The sequence below is a fragment of the Peromyscus maniculatus genome, chromosome 15, assembly GCF_049852395.1.
Source record: "Peromyscus maniculatus bairdii isolate BWxNUB_F1_BW_parent chromosome 15, HU_Pman_BW_mat_3.1, whole genome shotgun sequence".
NCBI classification, from domain to species: domain Eukaryota; kingdom Metazoa; phylum Chordata; class Mammalia; order Rodentia; family Cricetidae; genus Peromyscus; species Peromyscus maniculatus.
In genome coordinates this window covers 48,735,634-48,755,827 of record NC_134866.1, presented here as the reverse complement: position 1 = coordinate 48,755,827, position 20,194 = coordinate 48,735,634, and the positions used below count along the sequence as shown (strand labels likewise).

The following is a 20,194-nucleotide window of genomic DNA, read 5'->3' as shown; positions in this document are numbered from 1 at the left end:
GTGTGTGTGTGTGTCTGTGTGTGTGGTGTGTGTAAGTTACTAAATAGCTATGATTATGCCAGGTATGCAGTGACCCTGCCATCTTCTGTTCCTGGAAAATGAACCTTTTCCTGTTCCTGTTCCTGGAGAAAGGAAAAGCCTTTCTGAATGGTCTCACCATCAGCTTTGGCGTCAAGTGTGAAGTCCAGAATGTGCTGTATTGTTGCCATAGTGTGGTGGTTTGAATAGGACTAGACTTCATGTTTGAATGCTTGGCCCATAGGGAGTAGCACTATTAGGACGTGTAACCTTGGAGGAAGTATGTCACTGTGGGGACAGGCTTTGAGGTCTCATAAGCTCAAGTTACACGCAGTGTGGCACAGTCCCCTGCTGCTGCCTGGGAATCAAGATGTAAAACTCTCAGTTCCTTCTTCAGCACCATGTCTGCCTGCATACAGCCATGCTTCTCATCATGATGGTAATGGGCTAACGCTCTGTAAGCCAGCCCCACTGAACTGTTTTCCTTCTAAGAGTTGCCTTGGTCATGGTGTCTCTTCACAGCAATAGAAACCATAACCAAGACACCTAGTGAAGGCTTGTGTCATGCCCCAGGGAGGCAGCCTGGGAGCCTGAGGTGTATCAGATGCACCCCTCCCCTTAAAAAAAAAAAAAAAAAAACTTTTGAACTTAATTAAAAAATAAGCACGTTCACCTTCCCCTCCTAACTTATGGCATTCACTGGCATACTGTAGACTCTCTAGAACTGTGCATATTAACAATGAATGAATTGAAGTAAGTGACAAGGGCTCGGATGAACTTTGTATGCAGAGTAAGGTGCTAGTAACTGTAAGGGGGAGCTTATGAAAAACAACTCCCTATTTTTGCTACTCGCATATTGTGGCTTGTGTGACTATCTACTTAGCTTACAACTGCAGAATGGGAACCTTGGGGACTTTACAGTCAGGTTATGGACTCCGAGAAAGGACCAGGGCTGCACTTTGGTCCTGACTACCCAGCTGTCGTCGCCAACCGGCTGGAATGAAGACTTTGCATTAGCTCAGAGACAGTGTCCCAGTGGCCTTCGCTGATGGGAGCCCCGTAACAGTAGAACTTGGAAGATTCTGCTAGGATAGTTTAGAATTTTTCTAGAGTTTGAATGACAGCAAAGGAAGGGCTAAAACCAAGGCTTGGGGTGCAGATTCTTTCTTTTTATTTCTTTTTCTTCCCCGAGACAGGTTTTTTTGTGTAACAGCCCTGGCTCCGTATCCCTCAAGCCTAGGCTTCTCACTCCACAACCTCCCGGGAAAGGAAAGAGACACATCAGAGATTTTTGGTGGTGGGGCAGGAGAGGGATGGGACTGGGAGGGGACGGAGGGGGGACGGGGCGGAGACAGAGGTCCCGGGGATTGGCCAATCCAGTTTGCCAACCCTGACCCAGCCAATCCGAACCGCGTGGCTCAGCAAGCGCGGTGTCTTCTGGGAACCCTGGCTTCCGGGGAAGGCGTTGCCGCAGCCGAGACTCCAATTCCCGGCGGCCACCGGGCTCTAGCTGGGTAGAGACTACAATTCCCAGTGGCCACTGGGATTCAGCCAGCCGCTGACAGGAAGGTCCCTGATCCCAGTGGGAGGGGAAGTGGGCCTCTCCGGCGCTTTGATAGTGACGGCGCTGGCGGCGACTTCCACGCGGCGCTCGGCTTCCTTCGCTTGCCCGGGTACCCCTGAGAAGATGCCCAAGGCCAAGTCCGCGGCGAGTGGCCGCCGGCGGGAGCGGCAGGAGCAGCGCCGGGAGCTGAAGAGGGCCGGAGGTGCGGCGTGGAGGAAGCTGGGGGCGGACCGCGGCTCTCGGTGCGGACTGAGCCGCGGCGGGGGAGGCCCACTGTGGCCCGCGCTCCTGGCCGCTCCGAGGAGGGTGCTGGCTCAGCGATGACCCTTCCCCACGCCTGGTCTTCCTTGGCCAGCAGGAGGGATGATGGATGAACTTAAAGCTGCATCCCAACCCCATCCGTGAGCGGGACGCTTGTGGCATCCTTGATCGTCTCGGCTGCTTCTCTGGGACGGCCTGGGATCGATTCTTGGAAAGTTGGGAAATTAAGGCTGCTTCGTGTTTTATTCCAGGACTCATGTTCAACACAGGGATTGGGCAGCACATTTTGAAAAATCCTCTAATTGTAAACAGCATTATCGATAAGGTGGGTGTAGAAGAGGAAAGGCAGAGCGTTTGTCTGTCTCCTTGTCGGATTACTTACCCCTGGTTTGACGTTATGTTGTGTGCCCTTATCTCAGCACTTGGAGAAGCTGAGGCAGGGCGATGCTTTGTTCAGAGCCAGCCTGTGCTACATAGTGAGACTCTAAGAAAATAAGATAGGTGCCTGACATAAAATAGGCACTCTGTATTTATGTATTGAATGAGTTAAGAATTGTGCTGTCTTTTGCATGCTTCTTTCTGAATCTGTTTCTGCTGAACTTCAAGTCTTCTATCTTTCTATGAATTATCTAGTTCATAGGTGGACTTTTCTTTGCACTTGTTTATTAATTTCCAGATTATTTAATAACTTTCTGGAGGCTTTTTGCTTATTTACTTTTGAGACTGGATCTCATGTAACTGAGGCCGGCCTCAAATATGGTATGTAGACAGCCAGCCTTGAACTTCTGGTCCTCCTGACTCCAATTTCTAAGCACCATATCACTATTACTCTTTAGTCTAGAGCTTAAACTCATGTCTAAATCACAAAGGAAGTTTTTTCCTCTGAAAAATATATGGTACTGCATATAAATTATTTGGAGGATTATTCTGTATGTGTTGTGTTGTGGTTATGAATGATTGAGTGCCAGGAGGCAAAATATAGACAGTACAAATCACTTCTGTGCTTACAAGGGGAGCATCCTGGAGGTGTAGAAAGAATTTAGTTACCCAGTCTCACAGAATATTCTAGTTGTATTTGCGCACACAGTTTTGTGAGGTTGCTATATCCTTACTACACAATGATGGAGAATTGAGAAATCTTGCTCCCACATGCTGACCCTTGGCAAGCTCATTATGCTCTTTCCATTTGAACTTGTTGATAGGAGCAGACTTAGTTACAGGTTGCTGGAACTATGACCAGTGTAGAAAGCAGGAAGCCATTCGAGGAAGTGCTTGCTCTTGCTCTTTTTCTGACTCCAGAAGTTGAATATATTCCCCTATATCAGGAAATGGAGATATTCATTTATAACAAATGCCCTTGAGGTACCATTGTTAACAAGAAAAATGAAGCTAGGGTAAAATCTTTATCTGTGCATTGATGAATAAAAGCAGTTGTTTATAAGCTGTGTGTTCAGGCATAAGGAGTTGTGCTTGCTTTTAGGCTGCCTTAAGACCTACTGATGTGGTGCTGGAAGTTGGGCCTGGGACTGGAAACATGACTGTCAAGCTGTTAGAAAAGGCCAAAAAGGTAAAAAGGGGGGTTTCTTGTGCTCCTATCAAATTAGCTCAGCTGGTTTACAATATAAATGTTTTAAATTAGTTGCCATTGTTTCAACAGCAATTATTGAACACTTAGAAATTTTAACTGAAAATGAAATGTATTTATCAAGAAAACAAAATCTATACCCTTGGTGTATTGATGGGGGATCTAATATAGGGATGGGTTACATGCTTATTAAAGAAGTAACAATAAAATAGGAACACTGACATATGAACTAATTGCAAAGAGCAGTTAACTATCATGAACCCTGAGGAACAAAGCAATGAAGTTAAAATTTATTAGGACCAAGTTCAACAGAAGACTTATTGACCTACAGGGTGCAAAAAAGAGATAAAGAATAGACCTGGAAGTCAAAATGAAGAAGCAACCTGAGTGTCTACCCTATAGACACAGTCATGAGCTAGTGAAACCTCTGCTGCTATTATAATAGAATAATTTCAGCTTCATCCACTTCATTCACTTATGGTGTTATGTATGCCTTCTATTCTGGATATCAGTGGATGGGAGTACTTCTGGGAATAGGTCTCTTGTGTGCTGTCTAAAAAACACTGATTACAGCTGGGCGGTGGTGGCACACGCCTTTAATCCCAGCACTTGGGAGGCAGAGGCAGGTGGATCTCTGTGAGTTCGAGGCCAGCCTGGTCTCCAAAGTGAGTTCCAGGAAAGGCACAAAGCTACACAGAGAAACCCTGTCTCGAAAAACCAAAAAAAAAAAAAAAAAGCACTGATTACATAAAGTGTATTCTTTCCATCATCATCAAAGCGTGGAGACCAAACAGAATGTTGTTTGAAATGGTAGAAAACAGTTGGGGGTGGGAGGTGAATGTTAAGACTGGAAAAAGTTTAAATCATACAGATCATATGAGTTATTACTTGGATGGTAAAAGATTTATACTCCACAATGAAGCTTTTTTATTGTTAATGTAGGTAGTTGCCTGTGAACTTGATCCAAGGCTAGTAGCTGAACTTCACAAAAGAGTTCAGGGCACGTGAGTATATGTAATAATTAAAGTACATTTCAATCTCATGAAAAAACATTCTCTTAAAATTTCTTTCCTTATTATCAGGCCTCTGGCCAGCAAACTCCAGGTCCTGGTGGGAGATGTATTGAAATCGGATTTGCCGTTCTTTGATGCTTGTGTGGCAAACTTGCCTTATCAGGTATCCCTCAGACTATCAGAAGCATCATACTAAGTATTACTCCCGTGTGTCTTTCCTCAAAGCTAACTACTAATTCTCTTTCAGATCTCCTCTCCCTTTGTCTTCAAGTTGTTGCTTCACCGGCCATTTTTCAGGTTTGTGAAAACAAGTCACTGCTAAATTTTAGACTGACAGTTTAGGCCAAGAACACAGCCAAAAGTCAACCCAACTGAAAAAACTATTAGAGAATTTCTGTAGAAAATACCAGTTTCTGGGGCAGGCATGTAAGCTCAATGGATGGGGTGAAATGCTTACTAGCATCCAGAAAGCATTCTCCAGCAAGTTCAGTCTCTAGCACCACATAAGACTCATCCTGTGTTGAATGCTTGTAATCCAGGACATGGGTACCAGAAGTAGAAGCATAACTTTATGCTCATCTTGGCTACACAGCTAGTTCATGCCCATCCTACATTGCATGATACTGTTTCAGAAACGTGCATGCACATGCACATACATAAAAATACTGACTTCTAGGGAGGTCTTTTAGTTCATAAAGGTCTTTTTGGTCTTTTACTTGGGGTGGTGAATGTGTGTGCATGCCTTTCCCTCTTCAATAAACATTGATAAAAAATTTTCTTACATTATGTCTAGGTATTTGCAATAACTTTAACTGGTTGTTAAAACAATGTTTTATACCAGTGGCTTTGAAACTAAATCACATACCTCCTTAGTATTTATAAAATAAACTTATAAATTGTGGAAGTACATAACCATTCTTTTTAAAAATTGTGTATACGTGCCTATGCATTTACAGAGATTATAGGACAGCTTACAGGATCTCAAGGATCAAAACTCAGGTCATCAGGCTTGGTAACATGCCTTAACCCTCCACTCCACCCTACCCCCATTCCCCTTTTAAATGATGGGATAGATTTCTATCAGGAGACAACTACATAGAGTTTCATAGAAGGTTTGTTTGGGATATGTAAACATATATGAATGTACTCTGGAGGAGGCAAAGGTAGGAGGATTGTGAATTCAATACCTGCTTGGGCAGCTTTGTGAAACCTGATCTCAAAATAAAAAGCAGACGAAAAGGACTGGATATACAGCTCAGTGGATCATTTGCTTGCATACATGAGGCCTTCACTTCAGTTCCCAGTACACCACACAAAAAATCTCAAATACCGTTTTAGAGATGGGCTTCTCTTCACTAACCTTTAAACATGTCCCCATTGTTGCTGAAGAAGTCCACATATTTTTAAATTGTTAAACCAAGGAAACACTGGACATTGTTAACCTACCAGGCCACACCTCAGATATAATTCCAACTACATCACAAATACAGTTCTCCTGTGGAGTAAACTTGACTGTTTTTGCTTGTTTTTCAGAAGGCACCATAGACTAATACATACTACTGATACTAATACATAATAATAGATGAAAATAGCTGTTCATTTAATCCATGTAGGAAAGCCATCTTCCTTGGGGTTAAGAGTACACTTGTCTGTTTTGTAGCAATAATACTAATGGTAAAAGTGTTGTACCTTCTGATCATACTGTCCTTAACTACAAATCCTCCCATGACAGTTCACTGTGTTTAAAAATACAACTATAGGTTAGGCCGGGCGTTGGTGGCGCACGCCTTTAATCCCAGTACTCGGGAGGCAGAGGCAGGCGGATCTCTGTGAGTTCGAGGCCAGCCTGGGCTACCAAGTGAGCTCCAGGAAAGGCGCAAAGCTACACAGAGAAATCCTGTCTCGAAAAACAAAACAAAAAAAAAAAACAAAACAAAAAAAAAAAAGGAAAAAAGAAAACAACTATAGGGACCAGAGAAATTGCTCAGTGGTTAAGGGTGTAAGTTGCTCTTGCAGAGACAGGTTCTATTCCCAGCACCTACATGGCAGCTAACATCTGGCTGTAACTCCTAAGGATCCAGTGCCTACTTCTGACCTTCATGGGCACCAATTCCACACACAGTGCAAATACATACATGCAAGCAAAACATTCAGACCCATAAAAAACAAAAAAAAAATTAATTAAAAAAATATGGCTGTAATTGAAAATGAGCAAGTTTTCTTGTTCCTTTCTGCTTCCTTTTCAGATGTGCTATACTTATGTTTCAAAGAGAATTTGCTCTTCGTTTGGTTGCAAAACCTGGAGATAAACTATACTGTAGACTCTCCATTAATACACAGCTTTTAGCACGTGTGGACCATCTAATGAAGGTATGTGAGGCTCTTTTTTTTAATCATTAAATAAGCCAGTTTAATTCATCCCCGAGCACTTGGTCTTGCCCTATACAGGGTTTTGTCCTCTAACCCAGACTAGCCTGGAACTATCAGCTTTCGAAGTGCCAAATCTACAGGCCTAAGCCAACGTACCTGCCCAACCGAGTATCTTTGATTACCAATTTAAAGTTACACTTGCCAGATACAGTGGCACACACTTTTAACCCCAGGAGGTAGAGAGGTGAAGTTCCAGGCCAGATAGACCTACATGGTGAGACTCTGTCTAAAAACAAACAAAAAGTACATAAAGTTGCCTGTGAGAGGACTAAACATTTTCTGATTAACAGGTGGGGAAGAATAACTTCAGACCGCCCCCTAAGGTGGAGTCCAGCGTTGTAAGGATAGAACCTAAGAATCCGCCACCACCTATCAATTTTCAGGTGAGGCCAAATTACTAGGTTATTAAAGGCAAAAAATCCAGGTTGGAAAATGTCATTCTAAAGCAACAGAACAATACTTAGTCAACCTAAATATCCAAACACAAGAGATAGAAATTATGGTGCAACCTTAGGATGGAATCATTTGATGGAAAATAGTTATGTATACTACACAAAAACATGGAACATTTTTGTAAAAGGCAAAATGATTAGACTACAGTTGCATTTCAAAACTTTAAGATTATAGGTGCCCGAAACATTGAATAAAACTCAGAAAACAATGTATAATTAAAATAGTTACGTTCGAATAATACTGTGGTAAAACTCTTTAGTGGTACTGAGGGTAAAAACCTAAGGCCTTATACATGCTGAAGCAAGAGTGCTACTATTGAACTATATCCTCAGCCCCTGTGGCGAACAGTTTTCCAATTAAAATTACTGGTTTTGTGATCAGAAAAAAAAAATCTATATGATTTGGTATGAAATTCAACTAATTACAGTAGAGAAAAACTTGTTGCACAAGCTACATCCTAAATCATGTTTGTGTTTTGAATTTGATATTTTGGTTTTTTGAGGTAGTCTCTCTTATGGCTCAAGACTAGGCTCAAATTCTCTAGGTACTGGATCACTTTAAACTCTTAATTGTAAGTGCTGGGATTATAGGCATGTGCCACTGTCCTTAGCTTGAATCTGTTTTGAAAGTGACGCTACTGCCATGCTATGTATTGGGACTGTTTTTCCAGTTATATCCAGTGAGATTCACACAAGTGCAGAAGTGTGCATCTTTTTGCATATGTGCTAGCTAGATCAAGATGCAGGCCATTTTTATTCTCTCTAGCTTTATATAAAAAAGATCACAGCTAAGAGGCATAGATAAGAAGTTCAGTATTCTGAAGCAAATAATTCATCTTATATTTCAGGAATGGGATGGCTTAGTAAGGATCACTTTTGTTCGGAAGAACAAGACACTGTCTGCTGCATTCAAGTAAGTATTCTACTACTTTGTAAATGGTGAAGGAACAGTTTTCCAGGTGTCACAGCATCTAGTCCTCTACCCATAGAGCTACCCTAAGTACAGAGATTATTCGTGTCAGACAGACTCCGCCTTTTAAAATAATTTCATACTCTGAGAAACAATGCAGTAAAGAAAAATGAAGTTGGGAGTCAAACCAGGTTTTTCTTTGTAAAATGGGAAAAACAATAATTTAACCATACATTTGCCAAGTTTTTGCTTTTAGGTTTTCTCCTCCTCCTCTGCCTCCTCCTCCTTTTATTGTAGGTGGAGCTGTGTCATGGGGAACCTGTGGAGGGCAAATGACAGCTCTGAGGAGTTGGTGCTCTCCCACTTGTATGTATGTGGTCAGGGCATGGAACTCGGGTTATTTGGCTCGCACAAGGACCTTTACTAGCCCAGCCACCTTCTAGTCTGTGTGTTGTTTTACTATCTTAAAAGAGGCGAGATTTGAGAGAGCTTGAACATTCTTTTCCCTTGGCCATGGCAAGAATTGAGCCTATGGTTTTAAGCATGCTAACTGAGCATTCTATCACGCAATGACTCCCAGGCTGGCCTTAAGCTTTGCAGTTCCTCTTCAGCCTTTCAAGCAGTTAATATTATTATAGGCCGTTGCCACCAAGCCCAGGCGACTTTTTTTTTTTTTTTTTTTTTGTGGGGCGTGGGGGTGGTGGGGGTGGTTGGGGATATTTTGTGGAGTATCTAAGAACTCTTTAGAATTTATGTTTGTGAGTGGAAGGCACTGTATCTGTAGCTTAGCTACTTGGAAAGTTAAAATGGTCTTATCACTAGAACACTGGCATTTTGAGGACAGCTTGGGAAGCATAACAACCTGTCTTTTTTTTTTTTTTTTTTTTTTTTTAAGCACTGTATGGAATTTGACTCTCATTTAATTTTACTCTCATTTAAAGAACAAGAGGACTTAAGAGATGTTTATTAGGACTACTTTTTATACATAGTGTTACCTTTATAAGTTAAATATTCTATACCCTTGTTAAATTCCTGAATTTCACTAAATTATACTATACACTCCTTTACTTTTCTCGGGGTTTTTTTGTTTGTTTGTTTTTGTTTTTTTTGAGAGGGTTTCTCTAGGTAACAGTCCTAGCTTTCCTGGAACTTGCTTTGTAGACCTGGCTGGCCTCCAACTTACAGATTCACCTGCCTCTGCTTTCAGAGTGCTGGGATTAAAGGTGTGTGCCACCACCCAGCGTTAATTTTTTACAAATTACATGTGGCGAGTGCGTGCGTGCGTGCGTGCGTGCGTGCGTCTGTCTATCTGTCTCAGAAAACAACAAAAGTGGTCCTCTTCCTCCATGTAGGTTCTGGGGCTCTATTTCAGGTTATTGGGCATGGCAGCATGCGCCTTTACCACTGAGCCACCTCATAGGCCTGGAACATATATTTCATTTTGTTTAAATTTAAATCTGATTTTGTAATTATCACTTAATTTCCAGATCAAGCGCAGTACAACAGCTGTTGGAAAGAAACTACAGAATTCACTGTTCAGTCCATAATACTGTAAGTAGAAATTATCATTTCAGTGATTTTTGTTCATTTGAGATAGGGTCTCTACGTAGTTTTGGCTGTCCTGGAGCTTGCTACATAGAGGAGGCTAGCCTCAAACTCAGAGATCCTTCTGCCTCTGTCTCCCAAGTGCTGCAATTAAAGGCATGCACCTGCAGGCTCTTTCAGGGATGTTTACTTTAAAAATGTTCCTTTTACCAATGTACAGAGCACAGCCATGCTGCTTCCTAAGTCTGCCTGCCTTTCTGGGTTCCTCACTAGAACTATCGGTTCTAAGCATGCTTTCCCTAACACTTTGGGTTTCTTGATTGTTTCTCTAGGACACCCTCCCTACCATGTGTCTGATCTCAATGCAAACTTATTTCAAGCAGCATAGCTCTTTCCCTTCCCTCCTCCATACTTCTCTTCAAGGCAACTGCCAAGATTTACGCTTGACTACTCTGTGGTGTTTTCGTTTTAAACTGATAAAATTGTACTCAAGTCCCCCCAATTCTTACTTTTGCTTTTAAACCTGTATATTCTGTAAGACCCTTAAAATCAATACATAATACGTAACTACTACAAGTCTCTTGATAGTTTTTGAAATGGTCTTGCTATGTAGCTTAGGATGGGTTTGAGGTCAAACCCAGCAATCTTTGCCTCAGTGGTACGAGCCACCATACCTAACTAACTTGAGTTTTAATAGGCTAATTTTGCTGTAAACTCTATGAACTGGGTCCTCTTTAACATTTGTATTTAACCCTAGTAAGAACTGGATTCAACTGACTTATAATAATTAAAATATATAGATTAGTAGTTTGCTTGACTTAAATGTGTGTAATGTGCTAACCCAAACTGATTATCCTATTTGTTGCTCAGACAATGGCCCAGGCTGCCACTATATAGTTGAGAATGTCTTTAAATCCCTGATGCTTCAACCTTTATCTCCCAAGTGCTGGGATTAAAGGCATATTCTATGTTACCACATCAGATTAGCAATCACTAATTTAAAGTTACTGTTTTATTTGTGACTTTTTTTAACATCTAGAAATTTTAAGTCATCAATATAAAGTGTGGGTTGAATAGCTAATTTCTGGTCTTGTGCATCATGCCTCTTAACAGTTTGACTTGAATTTAAGTATGGAGTCCTCATACATACACACTTGCATGTGTATATGCTAATTCTGTTGGTTTTTCATCATCTTTAAGTTTGACAAAGCAGACATATTAAGACTATTTTCTTCATATTTTTTAATGCCCAGATATTGTCCCTATAATATACCATAGCTGTCTCCATTCTCTAATATGGACATAAGCTACTACATGAGTCTAACTTTAAAAAAAAATTAAGTTGAATTTTAAAAGGTGTATGGATAAATGTTGTGAATCAAGTAAAATCAATCACTGTTGTTGTTTTGAGATGTCTTAATCTGTAGCATAGGCTTGCCCGGAACTTACTCCTCCTGCCTCCCAAGGACTGGGATTACAGGGGTGAGCCACTAAACCAAGCAACATGTAATATACTTAAGAGAGAGGTCATTTCTGAGGAAAATGACCTGGCTAGGTGAGCTGTATGAAAAGATCAATAATTGCTTTAAAATTTTATTCACTTTATTTGTAAAGTCTAAAACCTATTATTTTACTACTTTAAAGATGAAAAAGGGCATAATATCTCAAAGTATTAAAACTATTGTCACAAAATCAGCCTCTTAATTAGAAATCCAAGTCTTATCCAAACTGTCAAGTGTTCCCACTGTCATTTACAAATCTATTAAAAGTGACTATAATATACTGAACTTAAAAAAAAAGAGTCATGGTATCTTCATTAAAGATATGATGTTCATTTATTCTGAATCTCATATTGATAGGTAATACCAGAAGATTTCAGTATAGCAGATAAAATACAGCAAATCCTAACCAGCACAGGTTTTAGTGAAAAACGGGCCCGTTCCATGGACATAGATGACTTTATCAGGTAATTACACTTGTTCTAAATGCTTACATTTCTTTACTGTGGTATCTTAAGATTAGAGACTTAAAGGCTTTTAAGCAGCGTAAGGTGCTGCCTGGGAGAGTTATTGCATAGCACTTCCGTAGTTTGGAACAGTATTTGGTGTAAAGCAGTGGTTCTCAACCTTCCTGATGCTGCAACCCTTTAATACAGTTCCTCATGTTGTGACCCCCAACCATAAAATTAACATTTCTACTTCATAACTGTAATTTTGCTACTGTTAAATCATAATGTAAATATGTTTTCTGATGGTCATAGGTGACCCCTGTGAAAAGGTCAGTTGACCTCTCCAAAGGGGTCACAATCCACAGGTTGAGAACCACTGGTGTGAAGGATGGCAGCTAGTTAGCTGCAGCAGAATGGATGTAAAGATCAGTAGTAAAGAACAGTCTGCGCCAGAAGATAGCCTGGGTTTATGTGTGCTGTGTGTGTTTCTTTTCTCCTGCTCCAATCCCAAAATCATTCATGTCTTAATAGCTTATGCTTACCTCTTCCAAGTAGCCTGTAAGGTAGAAAAATCATTATAACATATGTAACTGGATTTGATGACACATGATTTCCTTACTTTAGAATAGCTACTATTAAACAGATGGTAAGCGTGAAATGCCTGTTATAACCACATCTGATTATCCATTTATTAGCAGTTGTTTCATGTGGTCTGAGGCGAGTTCTACACCTGTGAAGTGCAAGGGTACCATAGTTATTTGGGCAGTTGGGTCCAAACTTTGTTTTACTTTGTACCAAGCAAGTTTCAGTTAATTACCCAATTGTACTAACTGGTACCCACTAACACTTAACTTTCAGAAGTTCCTGGACGTTTTCTTTACTGTTTTTTTTTCTTACACTGCTGGGGACTACATTCAGAGGCCTAGACAAATACTCTACTTCTAGGATGTGTGTCCCATTTTTAGCCAGTTTACTTTTAAAGCATTAGTGTTCTAGAGACTGAATTTAAAAATGAGGATATAGTGCTGTAAAACACTATTTTGCTTTTTCAGTTGAACAGTCTAGAACTAAGACTTAATGGAATTATTGTTTTAGTGGCTGGCTAGCAGGAATACTGAGTCTTCAATGGATGTTAATCCTAACAGTTGAATGCTATTCCTAAGTACCTAACACATTGCTTTTCCAGACATTTTAATCCATATGGGCCTCTTCCTATGGTCATCCTGAAAAAGAACCTCAGGTCCAAATACATTGTATTTTAAACTTCATTCTTAACTTCCTCAGGGTACCGCTTTCTAACAAAAGTCAGATAAGCACATAATATCCACAAAGAGAAGTAACGTATATTTCATTAAACTTGGGAGAATAGGCAGAGATTATTTATCTCATTTTGTCTCAAGTTTCAGCTAGTTTCTTTTTCTGCTGATCATGCTCAAAATAAAGTGGTGATGAGCCGAAGCAAGGATAGCAAGTCTTTAAGATAATTTCAGTCAGATCCAATGTAATTGAAAACAGTATATTACAAGACATAAACATGACATGGTTTTAACTAAGGTATGCTTTGCCACTTTATTTGGAGAGTAAAATTTCTTTAATAATTAGTGCTAGAAATAACTGTCTTAAGTATGTTCATGTGTTTATATATTAATGGTACAGGTACATTATGTGTCAGAAGTTGGGCTTTTTGGTAACACCATTCATTCTCCATTTCTTCCCCTTCAGATTGCTACATGGATTCAATGCAGAAGGTATCCACTTTTCCTAGCCATTTGAAAACATTTTTTTCCAAGACCAAGAAAAAAATGAAATTATAATTCCTAATATTATTATCCTGTATGTTAAAAGTGGTTGATTCTATGTATTTTTTTGTTTGTTTGTTATTAAGTATTTTAAATATACTACAAAGGTCAGGGTTCAGTATACATATAACAGTTTTCAAGTTCAAAAGCCGCCAGATACGCACAACCATACACTTAAACTTTCTAAAAATTTATTGTATAAAAGTGTTACTTTATTCACTGTGTTATGGACTGTGAGGCCTACTTTAGGCCTGCAGCTCACTCTGTCAACTAGTCACAGATTACCCCAATATTCCTCCTTGTTCACATGTACAGTAAGTTACTTAACATGACTTTCTTTTACAACCTTCATTCTATGGAATTTCCATGTATTAATGCCTTCTTTGTTAGATGACCTATTGCAACACAGACAATATTACAGTTCTGGGTGAGCTAGAGTCTGCTGCAGCTACACAGTGAAAACATGTTCTATGTATGACTGACTGCCTGTGAAATGCAGAAGCTTAGAAAGAAATTAACTATAAAATCATGTCAGGTCCATTTTCTTAGGGGAGATAAGATCTACAAATTTCAGATTTAGAAAAATCCCAGGGAGGTTTGTAAATCAAATGGGCTTTATTAGTTTCAGTTTTCAGCTTTTTAAAATAACAGCTATTTTCCCACAACTGTAGGCTCTTGGCTGTTCATTAATTACTCTTGGATAATTAAAATTCTAGTACCTGGTGTTTCTTTTTAAGCTATTTAAAATTTGTCAGACTGAAGATAAATGCTGTTTATATATTTTAATAAATTAGCTGTTTTATTTATATAAGGAAACTAAACTATCTTCATTGGATATTTGGCTCCTTTTGTACCTGAAACTTAAGGAATGTTTCCAATTAATTTAGCAAAGGTACACTAAGTAAACTTAAGAATATAAATTGTTTGCCTACACAGATATTTTTCCCCAAAATCTGGCTTCAGAGTCATATAGTAAATGCTATTATGACTTTGAATAGTTAGCTATGAATAGTTAAAATAATGTATAGCAGCCTTTACGTTTCAGAAGGTTCTAAAGAACATTTAATCTTCAGGGTTAATTTTCTTTACTGTCACAGAACTATTTTCAGTTCACTTGTACCATTTCTACCTTTAGGGAAACAATTCCACTCAACTAGGCGTTCTCAGTTTGTTCCCCTCGACTCTCACCAACTGCTGAGCTTTAGCTCCCTTTAGCCTTCAGTTTTCCTTCTGTAAAGCCAAATTGTATTTTACCTCCCAAGATGTTTGCTGGTACTGTTTTTGAAATACTCTGACTGTGGATTAAGATGAAGCCAGCATAAGGCAACATGTATCTATGAGGACCTCCCAAAGATAGTACCTGTCCAGTGCCGGTAACATTAAAGCTAAACTGTTGTGCTTAATGAGCAAGTTGGTGTCTTTATTGCCCATTACATAGGCATTCTCGCTACCCTGGAACTCACTATGTAGACCAGGATGGCCTTGAACTCGGAGATCCACCTGCCTTTGCGTGCTGGATTTAAAGGCCTGTGTCACCATGCCCGGCAAAAATTACTTTCTTAGACAGCCTCTGCAAGGTCAACAGAAATAGTTCATTCTTCTTCTCGTCTTTGAAACAGACACAAATAGAATACATCTTACAACTGCAAGAAAACCTGAGTTCCTTCCAAAACAAAGGTGAATATATTGAAGTACGTTATTTCTAAATTCGTTTCATAGATTTCATTTATTAATAAGCATATTGTGAAAAATCTACATTTGATTTAGACTTTGTTTACAGAGCTTTTCACCACGGTGTTAGGATTCCTCACAGCTACCCTCTCATTTATCATCAGTGAAGTAAAGAATCTGGCTCATTGACTCTATTCATAGATTTTCCCTTGGCTCACTGAGTGAATCAGTAGGCTCCCTAGAGTTAATCAAGAGAAACATGGGAGGTTCTTTGGTTAACCTACTGGACTATATACTGGGAACCGAGGGAAAACTCCTAGAGATATATAGATATATATATATAAATCTTTAAACAATATTTACATGAAAATTGGCCAGTTTTCTTTTTTAGAGTAGCAGCTGTGAAAGTGAGTGCTGCCATTTAAAGAGTAGCCTTCCTTACTACCAATCTATCTATGAGATGTGATTCTCACCAAATGGCAAACCATCACATACTAGATATTGATGGAACCTGCTATGACCTGCCTCATAAGGCATCGACACTTCTTGGGGTTACATACTGTCTACACTTGGTTATCTTACTTGTATTATGGACTACTTTCAATGTACATACAAATGTTCATGCATCAGAAGCCAATTTCCTTTAACAGTACGTAAAATTTGGGGCGCTAATAAACACTTCAACTTAAATAATGGCATTGTTAAGGTTCAAATTACACTATTAGTCTTGTTAACACCACTGGCACACACTGCATATATAATGTATTATCCTAAGATAAAACTCTTCTCAGAATTTCTTTACTTTTTATTATACACCAACTAGTTTATATTTTAGTTTTTTACAAAGAAAATGCTAAGAAAATTATAATCACATGTCATGGTATTAAAATCATAATTCCAGATTTCTTTACATATAAGATGGAATGGTCCAGCAGCTATGTCCACTGTCACAGACTTTAGTTCCGTTCAATTGATATGGCACATCCTGCAAAATTAACTAGTCACACACACAAAATAAATGTCTCAAATACAGTAAAAATGTACACACAATAAAGGTAATTTACAGTTACAAATAAGGAATGTACTTTATCTTGGCTGTGCTTCAGAAATCTAGGGTCAATAGCCTTAGTCAAGGCACAGAGGAGGAGTGAGCACAGCTGTCTCTAGGAGTAGGCAAGGTATGTACAACCACTGATGAGGTATGCATGCACGCAAAGTATTCAAAATTGCTCAGTCTTGCTATGAAAATGGATCTGAGTTAAAGGACATTTTGTGGCTTCCCCTACTCTCCACTTCTGGATTACTTCCACAATCTTTAAATAAAATTGGCAAGGATATCCAAAAGCAATCACTATTTGGGTAAATGAAACAAAACACTTCACTAATCCCAATTGTTAGTTGTGCCTCTTGGGCTAGAAGCATTTTGTAGACAAAGGAGTGTTCACAAAATTGAAATGTCATTCAGGTGAAGGACAAGATATTTTCCACACACTTAAGATTTCAAAAACGTTCAAGTGGCCTTTACAGTTGGACCACCATCTGTTACAGTATTGGGGATTCTGGGGATCCTTTAGTAGCAAATACCAACTTTAGAGGGCTCGAGGTCTCTTGGGGTTAATTTGCTTGCTGGCTTGTTCTTCTTCTTGTAGTGCTGCACGAAAAGATTTCACTTTATCTTGAGATAAGAAGAGAACAAGGGAGTAAGTATTGTAGAATATGCGATATGGTACACAATTGTTATAGTGTGTATCAAGTTAGCACTTATTATAACAAAAACTCAGCATTTCTCTTGTTCTATGTCACCTACTACCTCAGAACTATGCTCTACTATAAGAAGTTTTATGTATGCCTAGTAAAAACCCATTTATTTTTCAACCAGTTTCTCTTACATGGATTTGATAGTGTTGAGTTTTAGTCTTCCTATTTTGGGGGGAATATAGGCAGGCTTTTAATGTTTAAATATGTAGTCCACTCTAAAAGCGAAACGATGAGTATTACTCAGGTGTAAAACATATTTCTTTCAATAGTATGAGATTTCTACTCAGTCCTACTCCACCTTTTTTAAGCTAAGAAAATTTAACAGCTAAATTAAAAAAAAATGACATCTGTTTCCTCATCAGGGATTACAAGACAGGGTAACAGTAACACTCAGTTGCTCTTATCTATTCTGTCTACTACCATGTATTGATCTGGAGTTATAAGGACTATTAATTTGTTAATAAACTGTCAGGGAAATTACCAACAGCTCTGGGAACGAGACATCTTTCTACAGGAGTGGTGCTCAAATGGAAATGACTTTGGCTGTAGGAACATTTAGTAGTATGTTTTATAATAATTGGTATGTTACTGTCCCCTAGTGGATAAATGCTTATAAGCAAGAATGCTCAAACATTTTCCTCTCCATAAGACAACACCCTTCAACAATGGCCTACTCAAGCTCTAAATAGTGCCAACAGTTATGTAATTCTACTTTAGGCTGGAATGTAACTCAGTGATAAGCAATAGGCCCTGTGTTGAATCGTCATAACAAAACCACAACGAACAGTTCTGTGTGGTGACCTGCATATGAAAAAAACATTTCCCCTTTTAGTACAGTGTTTTACAAAATTATTTTTTCTAAAATTAAAGACTTGTGAGCTGTGCCACTTGGACTAAAACATTTTGTAGATGGAGTGTTTCACAAAATGTCATTCCAATTAAGGATGAGATTTTCCACAAACTTTTCAAACTTTTAAACGGTTATTGAGGGTTGGGGGAATCTTTCGACAACTCATCTAAAGGATGGTGGATCTGATGCCTGTTAAGAGAATAAGCTCTCAAACTTCTTTTATCACTCAAAAATTATCTCTAGATGGTTAAAAAATTCTGTAATAAATTATTTCTATAGCAACTTTCCCCCAAAATATGTCTGACATGGAATCTTAGACAACCGAGGAAAAAAGTCAGTTAAATTGAACGTTACATATTTCCAAGGAAAAACTCAGACTACATTAGGTTCTATCCCTTAAAGTGATAATATTAATGATGATTATGGGGCTGCTGCAAAGACGGTAAAGTGCTTACAAGCACAGGGACCAGAGTTCAGGCTCCAGTTATTATCCATGTGATAAAACTGAGTCAAGCAGGACACACCTAAAATCCCAACACGGGAGGACTGACTCCTGGTACTTGCTAGCCAGCCAGTCTAGCTTAACTGACAAGCTCCGGCTTCAGTGAGAAACCTCAACAAGTAAGAGGCCTAACATCCACCTCTGGCATCTATATGCATGTACATACATACAGAACCATGACCAATTGTAAATTATTAGAAAAATTACCCAAAAATTCAAATCAAGGCTTGAATATGAAAAACGTTAAAAACAAAGGTAATTTTAAAACAGACACTAATGACCTTATTCTACATGATGTCAAATCACCAACTTCACGAGGGGCTTATTTTAAATATTTGAGCAGCAAATCTGTGGCTAAAACTAGGAATTTCAATCTGATTTCATATTGAATTTACATGTTCTCACACATAAACACTCAGAAGCAGAAGCAAAATCAGTACATACAAGGTATTTTTAAAGGGATGCAGAATAGGCAAAAAGTCAATGCATGAAACATGAGTATAGACAATCGAAAATGGTAATTTTATGAATTTTGTGTATGGTGTACAATGCACCTACGTACATGTTCGTGTGAGTACAGCATGCTGTGCTGTAGTGGTCAGAGGAACACTTCCTTTGTCTTTTTCAAAAAGACAGGAGATAAAGCATATTCTGGAGCCAAATAGGAGAGGCAATGGCCTAGGAACACAGATTTACCCCAAATTCCATGTTTCAAAGTATATGTAATTTGATGAAGTTTTTATAGTAACTGAACAAAGAAAGTCACAAATAAAACACATTTTAAAAACACAATGATGGAAACATCTTAGAGCCAGGTTTTAGCCACAAAGAAACATCAACTACCAGCTTCAGATGCTATCTGATAATCTGCTAACAATGCTTTGATGGGTGGAATAAGCTTTTGTGAAGTTATCTGTTTATCAGGATGTTGGGTCTGCCTATCTGCTAGGCACAGGATGTTAAAAGAGTCAACACAGGTGGACTAAGACTGGCTCTTCACTGGGCTGTGGACAGTTCAGCCAAACAAACTGTCATTTGGCTCACACTCTGCAACTTTCCAACTGCTCCAGCAGCCTCTGCAGACAGCTTCCTTCCAGGAATTCTCCTTTGCAGCCATCATGTCAAAAGAAGGTCTCTGCTTGCCACTGCTACCTCAGAATAGCTGGAGCTGCCAGGGTTTTTCTGTCTCTACCTCCCATCTCACCACAGGAAGACTGTGACTACAGATGTGAGTGACTGCACCTAACCTTTATTTGGGTTTTGCGGATACAAACTTAGATCCTCACAAAAAAGCAAGTACTTACCCACTGAGCCATCCCCAGAATCTTTTTTAAAATTGTCGTTTTAAGAGAAACATTTAAATGATTGGTTTGTCTTTATATGTTTTGAACAAAGGTGCTACAATTGTCTATAATCTTGACTTCAATCATCATACAAAACCTTTTCACTACTACACATCCTAATACCATGCAAATTTTATACCAAACACTAAGAAGAAAAACAAATTACCTCGTAGCTCAGTTAAAATGTCTATTTTTTGCTCAAGAATAGCTTCAAGTTGTGTAGCATATGAGTCCACATCATAGTCTACTTCTTCAGTCATCTCTAGAAGAGCCTTTTCATCTTCTATCCAGCGAATGGATTCCTGATGATAAAAATGCAACACAAAAGAATTTGTAAACTGGTATGCTTTACAAATACTTATTAGAGCAGGCTGACCTACAAATCAGGAGTTCTAAGTCAAACAACTTAAGCTGATATTCTCAAAAATATCAGTAGACATGACACCTCTATTCATAGTAAAATTAAATATTTTCATAAACTTTTTTTTCCCTTGGCATGCTTTGTAAATGGTAGGCAAGCATTCTACCACTGAGCTAGATCCTCA

The 20,194-nt window shown here is 39.0% G+C and overlaps 2 protein-coding genes across 10 annotated transcripts in view; one reads left to right on the top strand and one right to left on the bottom strand.

The window, feature by feature from the left end:
- Nucleotides 1-1,474: 1,474 nt before the first annotated feature.
- Dimt1 (DIM1 rRNA methyltransferase and ribosome maturation factor) lies at nt 1,475-15,261 on the top strand. 3 transcript variants are annotated; one of them, XM_006995669.4, is made up of 13 exons: nt 1,475-1,784; nt 2,095-2,168; nt 3,324-3,410; nt 4,371-4,432; nt 4,511-4,604; nt 4,689-4,738; nt 6,688-6,811; nt 7,162-7,254; nt 8,172-8,236; nt 9,721-9,784; nt 11,638-11,744; nt 13,449-13,474; nt 15,145-15,216. In XM_006995669.4, exons 1-13 carry the CDS (start codon nt 1,706-1,708, stop codon nt 15,204-15,206), a joined length of 987 nt encoding a protein of 328 aa, XP_006995731.2. In that variant the 5' UTR covers nt 1,475-1,705; the 3' UTR covers nt 15,207-15,216. The 3 variants fall into 3 exon arrangements, with proteins under 3 accessions (XP_006995731.2, XP_076408049.1, XP_042117512.1); XM_076551934.1 differs by lacking the exon at nt 1,475-1,784 and having other exon boundaries at nt 1,804-2,168; nt 15,145-15,261; XM_042261578.2 differs by lacking the exons at nt 1,475-1,784; nt 15,145-15,216 and having other exon boundaries at nt 1,804-2,168; nt 13,449-14,594.
- Nucleotides 15,262-15,986: 725 nt separating this feature from the next.
- Nucleotides 15,987-20,194, bottom strand: part of Kif2a (kinesin family member 2A) — a 56,797-nt gene continuing 52,589 nt past the window's right edge. For all 7 annotated transcript variants that reach the window (XM_076551933.1, XM_076551932.1, XM_076551930.1 and 4 more), the window contains 2 exons: nt 19,816-19,951; nt 15,987-16,871 (listed from right to left, as the gene is read on the bottom strand). In XM_076551933.1, the coding sequence (XP_076408048.1) occupies nt 16,786-16,871; nt 19,816-19,951 (222 nt within the window). In that variant the 3' untranslated portion in view covers nt 15,987-16,785. The remainder of the gene's footprint in view (nt 16,872-19,815; nt 19,952-20,194) is intronic.

Excerpts from the sequence above, each read along its gene's own strand:
- Dimt1 (XM_076551934.1), top strand. The coding sequence starts at position 1,953 with ATGAACTTAAAGCTGCATCCCAACCCCATCCGTGAGCGGGACGCTTGT. Across the intron at positions 8,237-9,720 it reads ACACTGTCTGCTGCATTCAA|ATCAAGCGCAGTACAACAGC; the intron begins GTAAGTATTCTA and ends CTTAATTTCCAG. Across the intron at positions 11,745-13,448 it reads GACATAGATGACTTTATCAG|ATTGCTACATGGATTCAATG; the intron begins GTAATTACACTT and ends CTTCCCCTTCAG.